Source organism: Mytilus galloprovincialis, chromosome 2 (genome assembly GCF_965363235.1).
Source record: "Mytilus galloprovincialis chromosome 2, xbMytGall1.hap1.1, whole genome shotgun sequence".
In the NCBI taxonomy this organism is placed as follows: domain Eukaryota; kingdom Metazoa; phylum Mollusca; class Bivalvia; order Mytilida; family Mytilidae; genus Mytilus; species Mytilus galloprovincialis.
In genome coordinates, this window is record NC_134839.1 from 20,496,715 (window position 1) to 20,517,423 (window position 20,709).

Here is a 20,709-nt window from a genome sequence, read left to right on the forward strand (position 1 = left end):
AATCTTATAAAAATTAAACGAGTCAAATTAATTTTAGGGAAAGTGTTGGGTACCCCCTTAAAGTGCATGTACTGATTCTGTGTCATGGATGGATACCCTATATCCTTTGTTTTCTAATAAAAACAGATTCAGCAGGGTTAAAGGAGACCAACAACCTTTTTGTACGGTACTACATGTATAACCAATTAATGGTAAAAACAACTGTACATCTAATATTTATATAGAAACTGCTTAAACATACATGATTTACTACAGAAATTTATTACATTGGTAGAGACTTATACAAATCTGTTCAAAATAAGTGTCTTTTTCAGTTTTAAATCTAATCACCTAAAAGCTTAAATTTAGACTGGTTTCACAAAATGGTTTTTGTGTTAATATTAGAAAGATAATTTGTTTTACTAGTGCAACAGATCTATTCTATATCATATTTTTAAGAATCATAAATACACACAAATATCTACATATATATACAATGTATATATTAAAACAATTACAGGCAAACAAATGTCAATACTTTTCATCTCTAATAATCTTTGCTGCAAAGATCTAGAAATATGTTTTCCAATGTGGTCAACCAACTCTGTGATCAAAAATATAGTTCTTCCTCGATGTAACAAATTTAGAGAATTTCACAATAAAAAATACTGATTTAATTCCAAGCTTTCAAAAACAAAAGGTCTTCTTAAAGAAGGTGAACATAGAAGTCTGAGGTCTGACTTTCTACTAATCATTCTATAAATTATTCAAACTTCTGTGTGTTCATAAAAATTAAGTTCTATACCCATAGATAACAAATTTATGCAGGATATGAACAAACCTCTTTAAAAAGTTAAGCTAAGTCTCAGACCTCAAACTTCCTGCTTCTTTTAAATAAGCAACTTGAAAATGTACTTTTATACATACATTCAAAATCTATATCATGTTCAAAACTAGATGTTCCATTCTCAGGAAATTATCAATTTGAATCATTATTTTCATAAATAGTGTATACACAAGTACAAAAACAAGCTTCTTACAGTATTTCCAAGAAAGCAATATATTAGAATAAAGAGTACTTTATATATAACACTTTTGTTTTATCAGCTTTAAATTTTGTCACTTCAAAATCACAAGTATATAAACTATCAAATTTGATAGACCTTGCACTAGTTACCTTACAGATAAACATATAAATATACATATCATTATTGATAAAAATATTATTTCATTTACAAATGTAAACAGTTCTCATACACAACAACCACAAAATGAATTCCAGATGGCAAACGCCTTTGAACTCATCTTTCATGATTGAACCAAATTTGAGAGACACCCACTTAGTTCTATGTCCCATACAGAGCATATCAAGCCACTACTTGTTTTACAATTTACCATAGGAGTCCATTTTCTGATTGGTGCATGCTTCACACAAAACATTAAAAAGTGATCAATATATCATAGAATACATATATATGGAACAATAATCTAATATTTACAAATAACCAAGCACAAATTTTTACAATGCCTTTATCACTTTAAATCTGGTCTTGCTCCTTTTTTAAGTAGTAGCAATGAAAGGGTTCATTTCTTTTTAAGCATAGGAGTAAACATATAAACATTAAAATTCTGTATAATTTTAAAACCTTAATAATTGTTTCACATATCAGAGAAGACTGCTTTACCCCATACAATTTTTATTTGAAAGTCGTTAGTTCAAAATATTTAGAAACAAGAATGAAAGAGTTTGGAATAAAAATTGCTCCAGTGAAACAGTTGTATTTAGACCACCTAGGTCCACTTATTGATTGATGTTTAACACCACTTTCAGCACTGATGGCTTTTTGGTGGCGAGCATTTGTCATTAGTGGAGGACACCAGAGTGCCTTGAGGGAAACACAGATCTTTCGCAAGAAAACATTATCAAAAGATCAATTCTTGAAAGACCTCATTAATAATAAAAAGATCAATCCTTGATTGACTTCATCCACAAGATAAAGATCAATTCTTGAAAGACCTCATTAATAATAAAAAGATTAATCCTTGATCGACCTCATCCACAAGATAAAGATCAATTCTTGAAAAAAGTCTTTAATAATAAAAAGCTCCTCTTTCTTTATTCAAAGATCAATTCTTGAAAGACACCTTCCATAATAAAAAAGAGCACTATTTTATTTTTAATCTAATCCTACACCAGAGTCCATCCCTAACTCATATTTACTAAATACTGAAGGAGATGACAACAAAAAGAGGGGATAACTCCAGCTGCATAAGTGTAAAACAGTCTTTGCTATAAGAATATAATATGCACAAGCCTAACATGACTGATGCTTTTCCATTTCAAAACAGAAATTTACACAATTTTAAAAGTTCCGAAAATGAAAGGGAGTTAAGTCTAATCATCTGTATCCTCGTTTGTATGGTACCGAATACTTTCAACCTGAAATTGTGGAATAATTTGTTGACTGTGCAGTACTGGTGAGACAACATCCTGCAAGAAAATTAGACAAGTTTAAGTTTACCATGTATCCCTTACTGGCAGACATAAGATTTTGTCATTTTTTTTGGTATATGAATTCCAAAAAGATTGAAAAATACAAATGATATCAAGCATACATTCTTATTTAGTACAACATATAACCATACCTGACTGAAATCTTCAAATACAACCATTTCCAAACAAAAAAGAATCTGCTTGCCTTCTTTATTACCTATGATAATCCCTGTATCAGCAAAAATTATTATTACATCTTAAATCATTAGAGTAAGCCATAAAATATTTAATTGGAAACACAAAATGGTGCTGTGTCATAATAAATGAAGAGGTTTCTTACTCTGAATCCCCCACCATGATTTCTGACTTCGTTTCTAAAGAGATTTGAAAAACATGTTACCTCTTTCTGAGTTACCGTATTTTGGCATGCATAATCCACAGTTTTAAAATAATTTTAGCAAGAAATAAGAAAAAGCTTGATTTCTTAACATTTTTTTACATTCTTGCTTGTTTATTCTTGAAATTATAGGTGTTGCCAATATTCTTTTTGAATACTTTTATAATTATTCTAATCCATATTTATATGCCATTTGAATTTTAAAATACAACATTATTTTTCATCAAAATATAATGCTTCATTACAAATTTCTGTTTTTCTTCCATTGTATTCTGTGATCATACTGCTGTATGTGTTTGTTTTAAATAAAGGTCATTCAAACATAAATTTAGAATACCACGAAAGATTCACAGAAGACTTGACAAGTTAATATGTATTGTCAAAACTATTTGCAGATTATATACAGCAGATTACGGTAGTTACAATTTTAAACAACAGTCAAGAACTAAAGATACTTTATATTTATGGCTTATTCTGTACAAATATGAATATCAACGATTTATTATGCCAATTTACACTCATATGTATTAACAAAGATGAATCAACTTTCATAGTCAGAACTTACATAAATTAATTATTTATTAAAAGAGAGCCTAAGCTATTCTGAAATTAAGAAATTGTTGAAAGAATGGTTTCTATTACGGAAACCTATACTTTTATTTTAAATGAAAAATTTAGGTTCAGTACTTAATTTTGTTCATTTTTTACTAACTACTTCAGGTATTAAATACCTGAAATCATATGCCAATGAAAGTCAATGAACAGTATAGACATAAAAGCGCACTTAAATCAGTCCCCAAACCTTTACATTAGTAAGTTTTACTTAAACAATGTGGGGAGTTTACCGATCACATGACGTATCATGTGAGTGAAAACAAGCCACAGTGTTTTTACAATTGTGTCAAACAAGAATAAGTGATAGTTACAAATATTTTGGAATGAAATATTGTGGAAATTTACCGTTGTTCAGTAGTTGCATTGAACTTAAAATGGTTAAACATTAACATAAAATGCTTGCATCAAAATTAATAAAGTTTAAAATGTTATAATTTACAAAAAAAATCCCATAAACACATACAGCCTATGTTACTAAAACACTGATACTCTAAAAATAGGAGAAATTTGTACACCAAGCAATTTACTTCCTTCATAATTTATAAATTGCTTAAACAACCAATTTATTTTGTTGTTTTTTTTATTTCCCAGGATTTCTTAGAAATCTAATCACATTCAATGATTTAGTTCGAAGAAATCTGGTGATTAAAACACTCCCAAATTAATTGTTTGTTCCAGCAATATATATGAAGCAATATACATGAAATCTAAATAATTAATCTGATATGGATATAAAAATGAATTAAGTAATTTTTTGGCTCAATTTGTAATTTTGTAAGCTGTATTCTGCTCTTTATAACTTAAATAATATTTCACAAAAACTCGGGCATACCAAATGTAATAGCAAGAACTGTTACTTAGAAGTATCTCACCAGCATCAATAAAGAACTATATTAAAGTGACACAGTGTTCATGGTTTTTTTTCTTATCTTGAAAACTAGTTTTTAAATTTTATTTTTTTTTAATTTTGAATACTTAAATATATGGTAGGTCTTATATTTTTACAATAATCCTGTCTTTACCATTTCATTCTCACTAAATTTTTTCTCATTATTTTTTTTTAAATGCTTATTTTCTGATAAAAGCAACCACAGGTACAACAGAGCACTATCACAAATAAGGAAAAGTGAGGTGATGACTAAATGTTTCCAGGGGAACCCCTGTTCAGATCATCATCCTCACTTAATCCTTTTAACATTTTAAAATGCAACTGTATTCAACCCTTGGTCAAATATCAGGAAATAAGCAGTTTTGGATTCAAAGGCTGTTCCATAAAAACATACACAGGACATAGAGAAGCCACTTCCTATTTGTATCAATGAATGGGTGTCATCTATGGTTTAACATATTAGAAATGAAAGTAAAATTTTAATTTGCCTCTAGAGTCTATAGGTGGTTACCTCATTTTTAAAATGCCTTCTCTTGTTACCATGTATATTTTAATTGAACAGGCGTAAAAAACAAATCAATTTTCTGTGATAAATTATTTTTTCTCTTTTTCTAATAAAGACAGGGTTAAAAGTGTTTCAGATATTTTTCAGCACTAAACAGGCAGTAAATTCCAACAATACTTTTAACAACAACAGGCACACTTTTTTGTTACCTATTCCTATCCTCTATTTTCTGTTTCTTGACTTGAATTTTTCTTTGATGATGTGTTTAGGCTGCAAAGGAAAGTTTTATACCGCCGATGCACTGGCATCAACATTTCCCATACTTACCATGTTGCTGTAATGCCAGAAAAGATATCTCATAGCTCTAAAAGGAAGGGTAACATCCCCACACCCTATGTTATCTAATATAAAATCAAATTGGGTTTTTTTTGGGTTTTTTTATCTTTATCAAAGGTTTTTATCTTTCTTTCTTTTTCTTCAAAGGAACCAATCCTGCAGGATATAAAAAATTTCAACGGAAAGTTTCAAGATTTTTTTGCTTGACAAAACAAAGGGCAATATTACCCCCTCCATAAAAATAAATCTAAATTATATGGGTATTATGTAAGTTAGTTGCATAAATATACAAATAGTAGTTTTAAAAGAGGAATGCTGAAGTTTCCATTTTAATTTGATGAATTGATTTTGGAGTTGACCCTTCAGTTTAGATATATTGACTGGACATTGACCTACCTGACCGTGCGGAGGAACTAGACATCTGTGATCATCAGAGTGACAACAGAACTGCTGACCAGCTGGACCGTGTGGACCAACCATAAAAGGTTCAGCATAGGGGTTCAGGTTACTGTGAGCCTGCTGACACATGTCATAGGACATGCATGACCCAGGATAAGGAGGTGGTGGTTGTTGTGGCGGACATCTAGTGGCCATGGTGTACTCCATACCCGTTTGGTAGGGACACTGTTGAGGTGGCATCATTCCATAAACTGGTGGACGATAGCTTGGTGGCATTGTTTGGTGCTGATAACATGTTGGACCTAAAAACAATACTTTAGTTTAAAAATGCATTCAAAAGTACATAAATTGATTATCTATGTAATAAAAGGATCATATAGAATGTTCGATGAAACAAGAGGCTCTCAAGACCCTGAATCGCTCACCTTGATTTTTTGGCATTTATCTTTTGTTTAGGTGTCCAATTTCATCGTAGTTTGTTTTTTAAACAAATTGTGTAAAATTGTCCTTAAAGAGCAATAACTCTTTAAGGAGTCAATTGACAATTTTCGTCATTATAACTTATTAGTAGATCTTACTTTGCTGAACATATTTGCTGTTTACAGTTTATCTTTATCATTAATACTATTCAAGATAATAACCAAAAACTGCAAATTTCCTTTAAATTACCAATTTAGTCGCAGCAACCCAAGATTAGCTTCATCTGAAAATTTTCGGGCTGATAAAATGTTACCGTTTGAAAACTTTAACCCCATGTCAGATTTGCTCTAACTGCTTTGGTTTTTGAGATATAAGCCAAAAACTGCATTTTACCCCTATGTTCTATTTTTAGCCATGGGGGCCATGTTTTTTGACGAAACAGAAAATAAAACACAAATTTATTCTAGATACTCTAAGGATCATTCAGCTTAATTTTGGTAGGAATTGGTTCAGTAGTTTCAGAGGAGAAGTTGTTTGAAATAGTTTACACAAGACAGACGACAACGGATGCCAAGTGATGGCTAAAGCTCACTGTTCCTTCGGAATGGTGAGCTAAAATAGAAAAACAGACAATTACATCATCTTTTCAAAAGTAACCATACACTGATGTGGTATAGGTTTGGAGTATAACCAACATCATCATAAACAAAGTTGTTTAAGTTTTAAGACATAATATTTACCCTTCCAAAAAATTATTACACTCATGTCTATGTATAAAGGTTAGCAATGGTGATCTTTAAATTTAATTTTGCTGTCCTATACAAAATTGTTTGACTGTAGTATTGTTTATAGAGCCTCTATGGCCAATACTAGTGGCCTTAAGAAACAGAACATAAATTTCACATATTTAACCTTGCAGAGAGAGTATAAACATTTACCATAAGACATCATTCTTGGCATTGACATCATAGGTACTGTGTTCTGACAAGATTGGTAATACTCAGGAGGGTAACAGTTTTGAGGACTAGGGTTCTGTGTAAAAGATGAAACATGAGGTCCCATTGATCCAGACATATTCTGTATATGTGGTGTCATGGGAGTAGGCACCATGGACGCTTGACTTGTAGAAATAGTCATATTGGTCATGGCCCCTGGCAAGCATGATGGTTCATGTGTTACTGCTAGTTTCTGCGGAAGTCCAGATGGGGTTGTGATTGTACCTCTGAAAGAATAAGAAGAGGAACATCTAAGAAAGGTAAAATTTGTCTCATGCAATGGTTTGCTTTTCTAAATCAGCTTTGTTAGGGGGAAAATTTAAAACCCTGGATTAAATGCAATTGAGACAACAACTGTGAGCTACTCTTGTTTAGTGAGCCACTCATCTCCCCAATTTTAAGAATTTTGTAAATAGGAAGTTGGAGAGCCCATTATCTGATGGAGCCTGATAAAAAAAATTTAGAAAGTTTTTATTTGTAGTTCCCTATAGCAATGTCATGAAAATTTTATACACAGCCTAAAAGTTTTGGAACACGTTTAAATTTCAGGAAGCTCTGATCTGTAGATCCCATGAAAAATGTGACATAAATTTCATTGGACAAACCAACCAATTGCCCACCGTTAAAAAGGAGAAACAATACAAACCTCAACTTTTTATGTTTCACTTTCAGTTGTATTAAAAATTTGAGAAATGTATATTGAATGTGGTCTACTCAATTACAATTGGCTTTATGTATTGTTTATGTCATATTACCCACTTTCGGAAAAATAGTGAAAAAGAGTTTTCTTATACATGTACTTAATTTACTGTTGATCTGTTGAAATAGTGTCAATACTGTTTCCAGACTTTGATATTTCAGCTGCCAATAGCTTCTCAGCTGTAGTTTTTGTTACACTTTCTAATGCTAACTTTTCTTTGGGTGTTAAAGCTGATGTTGTTGTAGGTAAAAATTGTCCTTTTCCTAATCTTTTATTCCTGGCCCTATATCTGAAATAGCAAAAACAAGGACAAAATATTACACTTTCTTTACTGTTCTAGATATTGCATTCAGATTTTCAAAATCATATTAAATCTTTGGTCCATAAACTTCAGTCTCAAAATCATTTTTTTTTCATTACAATAGAGGTTTTTATTAGTTTCCTATCCCCCCCCAAAAAAAAATACATAAAAAAGTTGTATAATAATCAAGGATTTTTTATATCTAATAAACAGAATTTATGGAAAGGATTAACAGAACCTGTGAGAATAACAATGAAATGTGTCCCTCTAGAATAAACAGTTTAACAAAATTCTTTGATTACTTACTTTTCAAGTTCATCTTGTGAATGAGCAAAAGTGCAATTTCCACCTCTTGGACATGTTCCCCTTTGTACCAAATCACGACACATACTGGTCTTGTATCTAAGATTGGGTAATGTTAAGATCTCCAAATGTTTAGAACCATTACTTTGTATGAAATCTACAAGTCCTTGAACTACAGTTTTGATGGCTTTCATAACAGCTTCCAGATTCTCCCATGATGGTGAGGGTGCATCTAAAAAGGAATCTGTACATTTACAACACTGGTATTTAACACATCATAAAAAATTGTAATTTAAAATACTGAAAATACTTCTGAAAACATGTACAATTAGCTAAATAATGAAATTCCAGGTACAGGAATGACAGGGTTAATTTACATTTCCACCACATACAGTTAAGTTATTTTTTTTCAATAACTATTCATTTTAATTTTCTAGCAATACCTGAAATCACAATAATCCATACCACATTCTTGTCCATTATTTAACAATCACAATCTACATGCATGATCAGTTTCTGAATTTACAATATTGAATATGAATTTGCAATGGTTAAGATATGTTATATGTTAAAAGGCAAGCTCCTTCATATTGCAGCCTGCTTCCTTCAAAGAAACTATTAGCACTTACCAGGATTAGGATCAACACTGGCCAGGAACTCTAAATGTGGATGTAATCGTTGTAGACTGCATGGATCACCAGTTCTCTGTAAAGTTATTATCAATTCGTTGACACTCTGAGAAAATGACTGTGGCGTCTGTAACTGTAAGGAAAATAATATTACTTTAAAACTTGCTCTTAATTGAAGGCCTCTCTGGGAGTTTGAGATGAAAGGTAGAGACAAATGTGCTCTTCTTTTCCTACATGTTATCAAGTGGTAGCAGGACTTTTATGACATCTATTCATGCCATGCTTAAAATTTAGTTTTCAGGATCTTATTATTTTAAAACATTTATTCTCAACTCATTATTTCTAAAACCACTTTTTTATATACCATTAATCCCATCCATGAACACATTCAAACAATAATGAAGACATTTACCTTGTCAATAATGGACTGCATATGAGATTTATGACTGGTGTCACCATATAACAATGATGACCACTGGTCAGGAGCAATACGTAATCCTGCTTCCATGGCTATTTGGACTATCTGTGAATCATGTTCTCTCCTCAAAGCTTCATAAGATCTGAATTCTTCCTTCAACTGCATCAAAGATGATTCTTCATCTCTTTTTGACACCTACAAAAGGGATAATGAAAGGTTTAAAAATATCCTTGCCTTGGGGAAAAAATAGCCCCTACATCAATCCCAGTCATCTTTTAGTGGTATTGACACTTGTGTTAAAACTTTGAGGTAATTGTCTGTGAACCAAAATGTCTTTAGATGCAGACATCACCATAATACTACCACAATTAAATTTGCAGTTACATGTATATAAAAATTGACTTAAAACGATCAAGTTGATGGAGAATTATTGCATTGCAAGCCAATTTAATAATTGAAAAAAATAAGTAAGTGTCTTACATTTGGTCTGAACTGGTTTTCAATTTGATTTATTTGTGATACAAAAACTTTTTATACCTTAAAACATGAGGCTCTGTACAAGAGTTGGACAACATGACCAATAGCTGTTTTGGAAGCCTGGGGGTAGTGTTTCTCCAACCTCTGAACAACAAACAGAACAAGCACTTTTCTAGACAGAGCAGATCCATCCTCTAAGGCTAAAAGTATCAACTTCAACACTTCTTCTTGCATAGCTGAAAAATTGAAATAAATTAAAACTGGCTATCATTTTGTCACAATATTAAAATTTCCATATTTATACTAGATGTTTGTGAATTAATGTTATTTAAAAAGATTATCAGAGCTATAAACTTTTTTTTTCATTTCTTAAAGTATAATTTGCCATACATGTATTTCAAAATGCATATAACATGCATTTAATGAGCAGAATCAATTCCTTGAGGATTTTTGGAGTCACAAATTTCATATTTAACATTCCATTTTATGTCTCATTAATCTTATTCAAAATGCCCTTGTTATCATGGTTATAGTTTGTTTTCCTTTTTTTCTTCTTTTTCATTCATCTATAAAACATACATGACATACACAACAATTTATATACATGTACATTTATTAGTTTTTACTTAGAATGTACATTTAGCATTTTTTTTTTTACCTGGACCAAGAAACTGGCACCCCCTAGCTCGTACTGCTGCCCATAGATTAGCTGATAGTTGTTGTGGATTCTGATGTTGTAGAATTAATTCTGTCACAGTTCTTTCTCCAAGAGAACGAGCAGCTCGTATTGCTCGAGCTCTCCCTTCATCTTCAACAAGTTGGCAGTTTACTAAAGTTACCAGCTTGCGTTGCATGGGGCGACTTAAAATGCCATTGTTTGGTTCACTGCCATTACTAGATGGACATGGTGTGTTTAGTTTTTGGTCAGCTACAAATAAAAATAGTAAATGTATCATCATCATTCATGAAATGTATTTTGTCATTTAAAACATTGTTAAACTGTCCAGCTAATTACATAAAATAGTATATCTACCATGTAAAATAAAATTGAGAAATTTCAACTTAAATATTTTTTCTTGAATCGTCACAGCATTGGCATTTATTTTTCAAATAAATATGTTTCCATTTTTACTGAATGGACACAGTGATATTCCATTCTTTTAATGTTTTAAGTCTCTTTGATTGTATTTGTTTGCTTTTTGTGAGGGTGACATACATTTTTTTGTACCTTCATGAAAACAACATGTAACTGTGGGTTAAGTTACAATGAACTGGGGTGAAAACAGAATTTACTATCTTGTCTATAATTCAAAGGAACAACTTCCTCAATCATAATAACCTTCCATCATTACCGAACTGAACAAAGAAATAACATGTCGGGTGCAGTATACTGTGCAGGAAATGCTTACCCTTCTGGAGCACCTGATTTCACTCCCGGTTTTTAGGAGTTTGTGTTGTTTTTTATTTATTATTTATAACTGTTGATGTAAATGTCCTTTGGTTTTATGAGTTTTTGTTTACTCCTTGGTTTTGATTGTTATTGTCTTGACCTTCAGTGTGAATCAACCGTAATCACCAACAAAAGATGTGTACATGTAGTGAAACTTGTACTGATTTTGATATTCATATTTCGATTCATGAAATAACAGACTAAATTAGGCTGGCTATATTTAAACATTTCAAAATTTATTTTACCTGCACTGACTGGTTTCAAATGAAGTGCTAGCTCTTCTATACAACGTTTAGATGCATTATAATGCTTCACGTGATCAGACATCCCCTCTGATGGTAGTGTGTCAGTTTCTGGTACAGATGCACCAACCAACTGCAATAAGGCGTAGTTAACAGGCAGTTCACTGACGTCTTTAGCTATTGTGTTCTGATCAAATGGACATCGCTTCTGAGGCAAATTGCACAAGCATGTTCTACAGACTGTGTGACCACATGCTAAACTTATAGGTCTATGGTGACCTTCATCAAAAACATGGAAACAAACTTGGCAGGATAAAAATTCTGTCCACTGGGGTATCTGTATAGGCATAATTACACCTCTTTCTTTCAATTAACTAAATAATAAACCTGAAATAATAAGTTGATAAAGAATACATTTAAGGCGAAGTGTACGTAATTAAACTACACAATGGATTTTTTTTAAATTTTACATGTAGATTCTGCTTGTAAAAATAAATCGGAAAATAAAATAAATAAAGGGGGTAACCGTTTTCGTTTTTGAGATACGAGCTGTTGAAGTTAACAGCATCATACACCAAAATTACAAAGGATATATAGGGAAAATCGTGAAATTCGGCAGGAATTGTTACATTTCCAAGATTTTCTATTATATTAGACAATCGATTTTTTTTTTAAATTTATGAGACGATTCTAAAATGTCTGAGGAATCAATTGGTGCAAAGAAAGTGCTACTTTTCAAGCTATAACCTGTTCAAGTTGAATCTTGAGTGTAAAAAAACAAAAAACAACGACAACGTTATTGACGTCGCTGCAACAGTTACGACGCTTCATATAGTTCTATACTTGTATGAAATATATACCGTTTTGTTGGAGTTTGTGTTGCTCGGTCTTTAGTTCTTTAAGTTACGTCTTGTGTACTATTGTACTGTATTTGTCTTTTATATTCGGGTGCGTGCGGAGATCGCAAAGCTAGAAAACTGTCTGGCACAGGATAACAAATCAATATTTAAGCAAATTTAAGTTGTGTGGTAATTCTTAGTACATTTGGGTAAATTAATCTTATCTTTGTGCCGCATAAGCATCTCTATAATTCAACACATCGCTGAGCCACGACATTATATATTTTATGCATTGCATGCGCTTCTTTTTATCACAATCCAGACCGGCTAGTAACCGTTGTATAACTTTACACGTCTGAAGACGAATATTTGCGTGAAACATTTTTGTATGATTTTTATTTCTGGAAATCAATCTGAAATCTACAACAGTCCTTTCCCGAAAGTAGGGCTGGACCTTTACTTTTATGTGCATTCGGAATTTACACAAATTGTAACCCGAATAGTTCAGTCGTATTATTCAGCTAATGTACGAATACTCCATTTCTCGTGTGGGAGAAAATAGGACAGGGAAAGGGCTTGAATTATTCGAGCTACTCAAATTAAAACTCGGGAATATATTTCTAGCTGTTCGGAATTCGCGGAAACAAATGATTGTTTTTCGGCATTACGGTATTGAACCAATATGAGAGATACCAATTTTTTCTTTTAACAAATTCGAATACCAGTCAGTTTATAGGACTTTAGGTTGAAATAGGGGCGGTAATCCATTCATTTTATCCAATCATTTTTTTTTTTTGGGTGGGGGGGGGTCAACATTGATAGTCAAAAAGCCTTGAAATATTCGATAAAAAACGTTGAATGTAAATTATATGAACTCCAAAGTCTCATATTATAAGACTAGTAAACCACAGGCTTCTCAATTCTTGTATGATCATGAACTAGGTAAACACCTATAGCTGACCGAGTGCAAGATTCTCATGGATAATCATCGAGGTCGTTAAACACACCTTGCCGAAAACTTGGGTTAAATTTTAAAAAAAATCGAAATGTAATAGTCTGAACACATTTCACCTCTCATTCCACTAAATATCAAATTGCAGTTACAAGTATTACAAAACTTCCCTGACCTCTTTTCTTTAACCATAATAGAGGGAAAGGGGGCGGAGGGATCGAGATCCTGTAATCCCGGGCTTAAAAACATGACATCCCGAGGTTCTGAATTTGAAAAAAATTAAATCCCGACTACCCGAAATTCGGAAATAGAATTCCCGGACCCCAAAAGGGTCAATCCCGAAATCCCGAGCTTAAAAACACCCGATCCCGGAGTTCTGATAAAGGTCCTACCCCCCAGGGGTTTCATTATCTTTCATGTTGACAGGTACATTCCTATTTGTAGGTGGTACTTTTCAATGTATTCAATGAACATCTTATATAAAAATTCCTGAATTCAGGCGGTACTTATCAGTAGCATAGGAGGGTAAAAGTACCGGGTACCGCCTCCTAATGAATGGCCTGACCCCCCCCCCTTTACCCCCCGTAATTCTATATTCTATTCATTCATAATCTTGAATTGAGACCTGATACTTCAAAATTACATTCTCTAATTTTGAATGATGCACACAGCTAGACACAATAAAAGAAAACAGATTTCGATATATATATCTCTTCAAAATTGGAATTTGTTAAAGAAGAAATGACATGTTATATTTTATCTTACACATGTTACATGTGTACTTTCAATTTCAATATGGTTCTTAATTTAGATTTAGTCTTCCCATAAATTGTGGACGGAATAGAAGACACTTGTTTACTTTCTGCACATGTAGAAAAAGTTGAAAACTGGGAGTTGAATGACATAATTTTTACTTACTTTTAAGATAAATGTTAGAGTGAGACAACTTTTAAGTTACTGAATAATTTGTGGGGCCTAATTTGTTTATTTTTTGTTTGTTTTCCGTATTTGTTCTTCCGACCGGTAAGTGTTGCACTAGTAGTCAAATTATTCTCTTGGTATCGTCTGATTTCTTATATGAATATAAATCATGTCCTTAAATTTTCAATTGCACAAAATACGAACATTTCAACGTCTTTTAAATTAAACAATTAAATACACACGTCTTTCATTAATTATTTGTAAACTATTATAAAACTTTACGTTGAGTAGTCTACTGTGTTTTCCGTTCAAGACTACGGCTTTTTAAAACGAAATTGTTGGGTCAATTCAGGTTCATTATAATTAATTTGATATCAATAGAAGAAAATTGTTACATGTTTATTTGTTTATTTGTTTATAATTTTGTTGTGAGGCGTTTTTTTCTTTCTGTTGATATCATAAACACGAAATGCCTTCTCCTACGCGTCTAAAACAAAAAAAAACCAGTGTTTTTAAATAAGTCAAGCTGTACACAGAACAAGGTACAGAATGATTTGTAATTGGAGTTATTTAGATAATTTTTATGAGGTTTAAGACAGCATAGGAGTGCTTGTTGGATTCATTATAGACCACAGAAAGTAGTTTCTCTTTTGTGTGTCCTTTCTTGGAGTAAGGGAGACAACTTGCGTAACTAACGACGAACGTTTTTAATCCCGTATTCTGCTAGAGGCGTGCAATTACGTATACTTCGCCTTAAAAATTATTTACAATAAAATTTGTTAACATCTTTTCCACTTTCCTACACCATAAACAAACTTGAGACTGATGTATTGTCTTGACAGTTGTATATAGAGGGTGGTAAAGGGTTATTTTCGTGCAACGTTTTCGGCCTTTTTATATCACGTGTCTTCATGTTTAATTTTTCTTTATTCTCGTGTTTGGTTCGATGTGCGTGCTTCATGTTTCTCCTTACATTTTCTGTGTTTCTTGACGGTGCTCTTACTTTCTCGTGTTTGCATTGTTCTGCATTTGATTAAAATGTAAATTGGAACTAATTCAAAGTCAGTATGTTATAATACCTTCTGAAACTTTTGTAATCTAATAGAAATTGATGAATATTGTCACCATTCTACTTTCTGTTGTATATGTTTGCTATGTTATAAAGTCCATCAAATTTCTATGAACAATATTTTTTTTTCCAATCAGATGCAAGAAGCAGACGCTTAAAGGTAATTGATAAATTGCAACAATGAACAAACTGATTACATGTAGAGTTATTACCATGGATTTAGTATCAGACCATATTACAAATTCTTTAAGACTTAAATCTAATTTTATGAGCTTGGGCTGATAGTCTGTTGCTTAACGTGATGAGTGTACACGGTTGCCTTTATTTTTTAATGTGTGAAAAAAAATAAGCATGCATAGTTGGCTTTCATTGTGCTCATGATAATCATGTAATTAAAAGACAACATTTCCCAAAATGAATTGACTGAAATATAATTTGGATGAAACTCACTTTTTGTGCGGGTCGTTTGTGCACCATGAATCAGGCATGAAATTAGTTATCCATCCTTAAATCAGAACGTGTTTTTAATGATAAAACACAAATATGACATGTATAAGAGTTGCATTCAGTTATTTTTGTTTAAGGTTTATGTACCCTTCTGTAGCCATTTTTGTACGAATTTTCCAAACCTCAATTGTATCAAAACGAAAGATATAATAAATAATAGAAATAGGCCATTTAGTACATGTTCCAAGGGGAAACTTGATGTAAAGCATTATTTTTTACTGTTACATTGCATTTGATAGAAAAAGAGGACTTTGTGGCAAATAAATCAAGATTTTTATAGAAAATCCACAGCCTTTAATACAGAGATTTTTGTTATAAAATTTGAAACATAAATTACTCACTTGATTTTCTATGATGTGCTAGTGTTTATTTTTTACAAAAAGTTCTATGTAACCTGTAAATTCCAAAACACCTCGTGCTGAGTCACTAAAGTCGAGCTCACCCTAAAAGGTGTACTTGATTTTGGCCATATTTATACTTGTCTTAACCAATAACTACATTTATAAACTTGTTTTAAGGAAATCAATGCTAGCACTGCATGCAATAATCCTATATCTATCAGTCATCAAATTGCCAAATATGAGAGTACAAGGATAAAGGCTGTGGATTTTCTATAAAAATCTTGATTTATTTGCCACAAAGTCCTCTTTTTCTATTAAATGCAACGGAACAGTAAAAAATAATGCTTTGCATCAAGTTTCCCCTTGGCATATGTACAAAATGGCCTTCTTCTTCTTCTTCTTCCAATACAGTGCAGTCCTCTAATTGAGTATTATCGCACTATTGCCCATGCTGGGTGTGACAACAAAGGTGCAAGAAAATATTTACAGGTGCAAGTTAAAAACAGTCTGATGGTGCGATTAAGGAATACTGCAGCTCAGTACCCCCTGCTTGAAAGCATCTAGTGAGGTACTGTCCACCAAAGGTTGTGGGAGGCTGTTCCATATCCTTATGCTGTCTGGGAAGAAGGAATGCCTGTAGGTTGAAGTTCTGGCATAAGGTACAAGAAATCGTGTTGTGTGTCCTCTTGCTACGGATGATGTAGAGTGTAGCTCTAGCGTTGGTATTGCTACGAGGCCATTTACTATCCTGTACATCATTACTGCTTTGCAGTTGGCCCTCCTCTCGGCTAGTGGTTGCCACTGTAGAGTTTTTAGCATTGATGTTACATTGGTGGTTTGTTGGTAGTTGTTCAATACAAACCGGGCTGATCTTCTTTGCACACTTTCTAATTTCTGAATGTTAAGGTTGGTGAACGGGTCCCAGACTGAGCATGCATACTCAAGCAGTGGTCTTACTAGCGTTGTATAGCATACAGCCTTTGTTTGTTGGGGACAGTGCTGAAGATTTCTTTGGATGAAGGCCCTGGTTGAATTAGCCTTTTTAGCTATACTCTCTATGTGAGTGTTCCAGTTAATAGTTTTATGTATCGTGACGCCTAGATATTTTGCCGAGTCAACCAGTTCTAAATTGTGACCATGAATGTTGTAGCTTGTTAGATGTGGTTTGCGCTTGTTGGTAACGCGTAGCAGTTGGCATTTGCTGGGGTGGAATTCCATTTGCCAATCAGATTCCCATCTGAGCAAGTTGTTCATGTCTTCTTGTAATAACTGCGAGTCTGCATTATTTTGGATCTTTCTGTACAGTACACAGTCATCAGCGAATAGGCGGACTGTTGATGACTGAACATAGTCCGGTAGGTCATTGATGAACAGAAGGAACATGAGTGGTCCAAGTACGCTCCCCTGTGGTACCCCTGATTGGACTGGTGCAGTGTGAGATGTTTTACCATCCACAACGACTCTCTGATTTCTGGAGCTGAGGAAGTCCCTGATCCATTGGAGTGTTGGCCCACTTATCCCATAGTACTCTGCTTTGTACAAAAGTCTCTCGTGAGGGACTTTATCGAATGCCTTAGAAAAATCTAGCAAGATAAGGTCAATCTGTTCACCGAGATCTATGTTTTTGGCCAGGTCCTGTATTGTGAGGATAAGTTGTGACTCGCAGGAACGGTTCTTTCTGAATCCATGTTGAGCGTCGTTCAGAATGCCGTGTATATCAAGATGTTTTGCAATACTACTGCATATTATGTGCTCTAGGATCTTGCATGTGACTACAGTCAATGAAACTGGACGGTAGTTACTGGCACGTGATTTATCTCCTTTCTTGAAAATAGGAACAACGAAGGCTTCTTTCCATTCAGGTGGTATGGTGCCTTGATTTATTGACGCTTGAAAGAAAGTGGTAAATGTTTCTGCTAGATATGGTGCAAGCTCTTTGAGAAGTCTTGTCGGGATCTCATCTGGCCCAGCTGCTTTGTGGATGTTCAAGTTGCTGAGCAGTTTTTGTACGCCATTTTCAGTTACATGTATTTTGTTCATTGTTGGATGTGGACTCTTTCCTTTATTCGGTATGGTTTTAATATCCTCACTGGTGTTGAATACAGATGAAAATTGGTCATTCAGAATGTTTGCCTTCTTTTCACTTTCTGAGTAAGTGAGTCCATCTGTATCTTTGAGAGGTGAAACTCCAACAGATTCGCATTTCTTACTTTTAATAAATCCCCAGAATCTTTTAGGGTTTGCTGATAGTTCAGGATTAATGATGTCATTAATATAGTCTCTGTAAGCCTTCCTACATTCTTTCTGTGTTGCGGCTTTTAAACGATGGTATCTGTCAAGATCAGATTTTTTCTTGGTCTTTCTTGCTTTTTCAAAGCTCCTCTTTTTCTGTCTTGTGAGTTTTTTAATTTTCTGGTTAATCCAGGGTTGATTGAATCTTGAGGATGACATTTTTGATGGTACTGTCTGTTCAAGTATGGTAAGTAAGCTGGTTTTGATAAATTCCCACATTTCAGTTATAGGACTCTCCAGGTTAAATTTCTCCTTAAAGTCTGCATTTAATTTCATAGCCTTTTCAACTTGTTCTTTGGCATCCGCCTTTTTCCAAATAAATATTTTTCTCTTTACAGGTTTGTTGATTTTAGCTGTTATATCAGTGTCGATGAATACAATGTCATGGTCACCAATGCCTGGTAATGGTTCGCATCGATTCACCAATGAAGGCCGATTTGTTAGAAATAGGTCTAATGTGTGGTTTTTTCTTGTTGGAAAAGTGACTATCTGTTCCAGGTGGTTGTCTTGTACTAGGTCGAGGAAAGTACTGTTTATTCGTATTGGATTTTGATGGTCCGTGATAGATTGTGTTTTCCAGCATATATCGGGTAGATTTATATCACCCCCAAGCCAAACAACTGATGATCTGTTTTTTCTTATCAAGTTGTCTACTGTAAGTTTAATTTTCTCCATGTAGTTAATGTCACTGCTAGGTGGTCTGTAAATACTACCAATAATGAGCGATTTGTTGTTATGAAGTGATATTTTTATAAATATCGACTCAGTGTCATTTTCAATGTCTACAAGCTCACTGATGTAGTCTGATTTAACGGCTACAAGAACTCCCCCATAGCCATCCCATCTATCCTTCCTGTATACAGTGTACCCGTCTATCTCTATTATTCATTATATCTGTAGTTTTGATACAATTGAAGTTTGAAAAGTTCGTACAAAAATGGCTACAGAAGGGTACATAAACCTTAAATGATTTCCTCTTAGAAAAATTGAGAAGTTGACAGCTATGGTCATTTTCCCTATAAAACTGATAAACGTGGACAAAGCAAAAGGCTAAATAAGATAAGATTTAAGTAAATCAGAACATTCAATAAGAAATGTTAGAAATTATTGACTTACCAGCTATGGAACAATTTATGTCCCAGTATGGAATAATTTACCATATAAAATCCAAATATCATACTGGTCTAAATTCTTAGACAGCAGGCTGTACAGAACTACCTGTCTCATGGTACAAATGTATGACTAACAAATAATAAGCAAAAAACAACTTATTACTTTACCATTTGACGACTTTTTAACTGGTTTTCTTTTCAGAAATAACTGGTTTGGACCAGAATCTAGAAAATGTCTTCTTTGCTCTCTATGAACAAGGGACCAGTCATATACCTTCATTAACATGCAGTTCGGTCTGGTTTCAACCAGATGTAAATAACAGGTGGTTATTTATCAATAAAATATTGACCTTCGCTTCAATGTTATTTTTTTAGAACAATCGCCTATTATTAAAACATATAACGTGTAAAAACGACAAGTCAATTTTAGACTTACAGCATTGGCTATTGCACAGCATTCCCTCAAATAAATGTCAACAACGCAAAATAAAATTAAACCTCCACAAAGATCAGTGGATACGTCTGTTTACAATAGTCAATAATACAAATACTGTTTACTTACAATATAATAGCACCTATATGGTGAAAAATATATCACACAGCATTCTTCAAAATAAGCGAAGTAACTGCATGGATGAAATAATCAAATAATATATACACAAACTAAGACTATTTCGTTGATGCTTTCAGTTCATCCCATCATGTCGTCTTCCTTCTGGCAGATGGCGCACCGTCGGGAGCGTTCGCCAAACTGTCTCGGAAATTCTCGATTCTCAATGATTGGCTTGCCGATCCTTACCTATAACTGCATGTTAAACAGCTTAATGTCTCTCGTTTTGAAATATAGAAGTTCCTTAATAGAGTCTAATATTATTTTTTTACCAATTGAAAAAATATTCTGTTACATCATTTCTTTCCACAAACATTAGAGAATGTAGTGAGGGACCGTCGGTACACCTATTTTGACAGTTTTTCAACTACATTCTTTTTTTTTTTTATAAAACATACCATTTAATGATCTGTATAATATAGATGTTTTCTTATTTACTGCATAGAAGGGGGTTTCCGAGGGATCATGACCCCGAAATCCCAGCCGTAAAAACATGAAATTCCCAAATCCCGAAAGG

The 20,709-nt window shown here is 33.2% G+C and overlaps 1 protein-coding gene across 4 annotated transcripts in view; it reads right to left on the reverse strand.

Moving 5' to 3' along the window:
- Positions 1 to 20,307, reverse strand: part of LOC143063082 (uncharacterized) — a 38,112-nt gene extending 17,805 nt beyond the window's left edge. For 3 of the 4 annotated variants that reach the window (XM_076235030.1, XM_076235027.1, XM_076235031.1), the window contains exons 1-10: positions 20,145 to 20,307; positions 11,553 to 11,936; positions 10,516 to 10,785; positions 9,918 to 10,093; positions 9,375 to 9,575; positions 8,963 to 9,095; positions 8,337 to 8,565; positions 7,839 to 8,018; positions 6,973 to 7,256; positions 5,612 to 5,916 (exon numbers count right to left, since the gene is read on the reverse strand). In XM_076235030.1, coding sequence (XP_076091145.1) covers positions 5,612 to 5,916; positions 6,973 to 7,256; positions 7,839 to 8,018; positions 8,337 to 8,565; positions 8,963 to 9,095; positions 9,375 to 9,575; positions 9,918 to 10,093; positions 10,516 to 10,785; positions 11,553 to 11,898 — 2,124 coding nt within the window. In that variant the 5' untranslated portion in view covers positions 11,899 to 11,936; positions 20,145 to 20,307. Of the gene's footprint in view, positions 1 to 5,611; positions 5,917 to 6,972; positions 7,257 to 7,838; positions 8,019 to 8,336; positions 8,566 to 8,962; positions 9,096 to 9,374; positions 9,576 to 9,917; positions 10,094 to 10,515; positions 10,786 to 11,552; positions 11,937 to 19,586; positions 20,029 to 20,144 lie in introns of those variants that run through there. The other variant, XM_076235029.1, reaches the window with a different exon arrangement.
- Between the last annotated feature and the right edge of the window lie 402 nt (positions 20,308 to 20,709).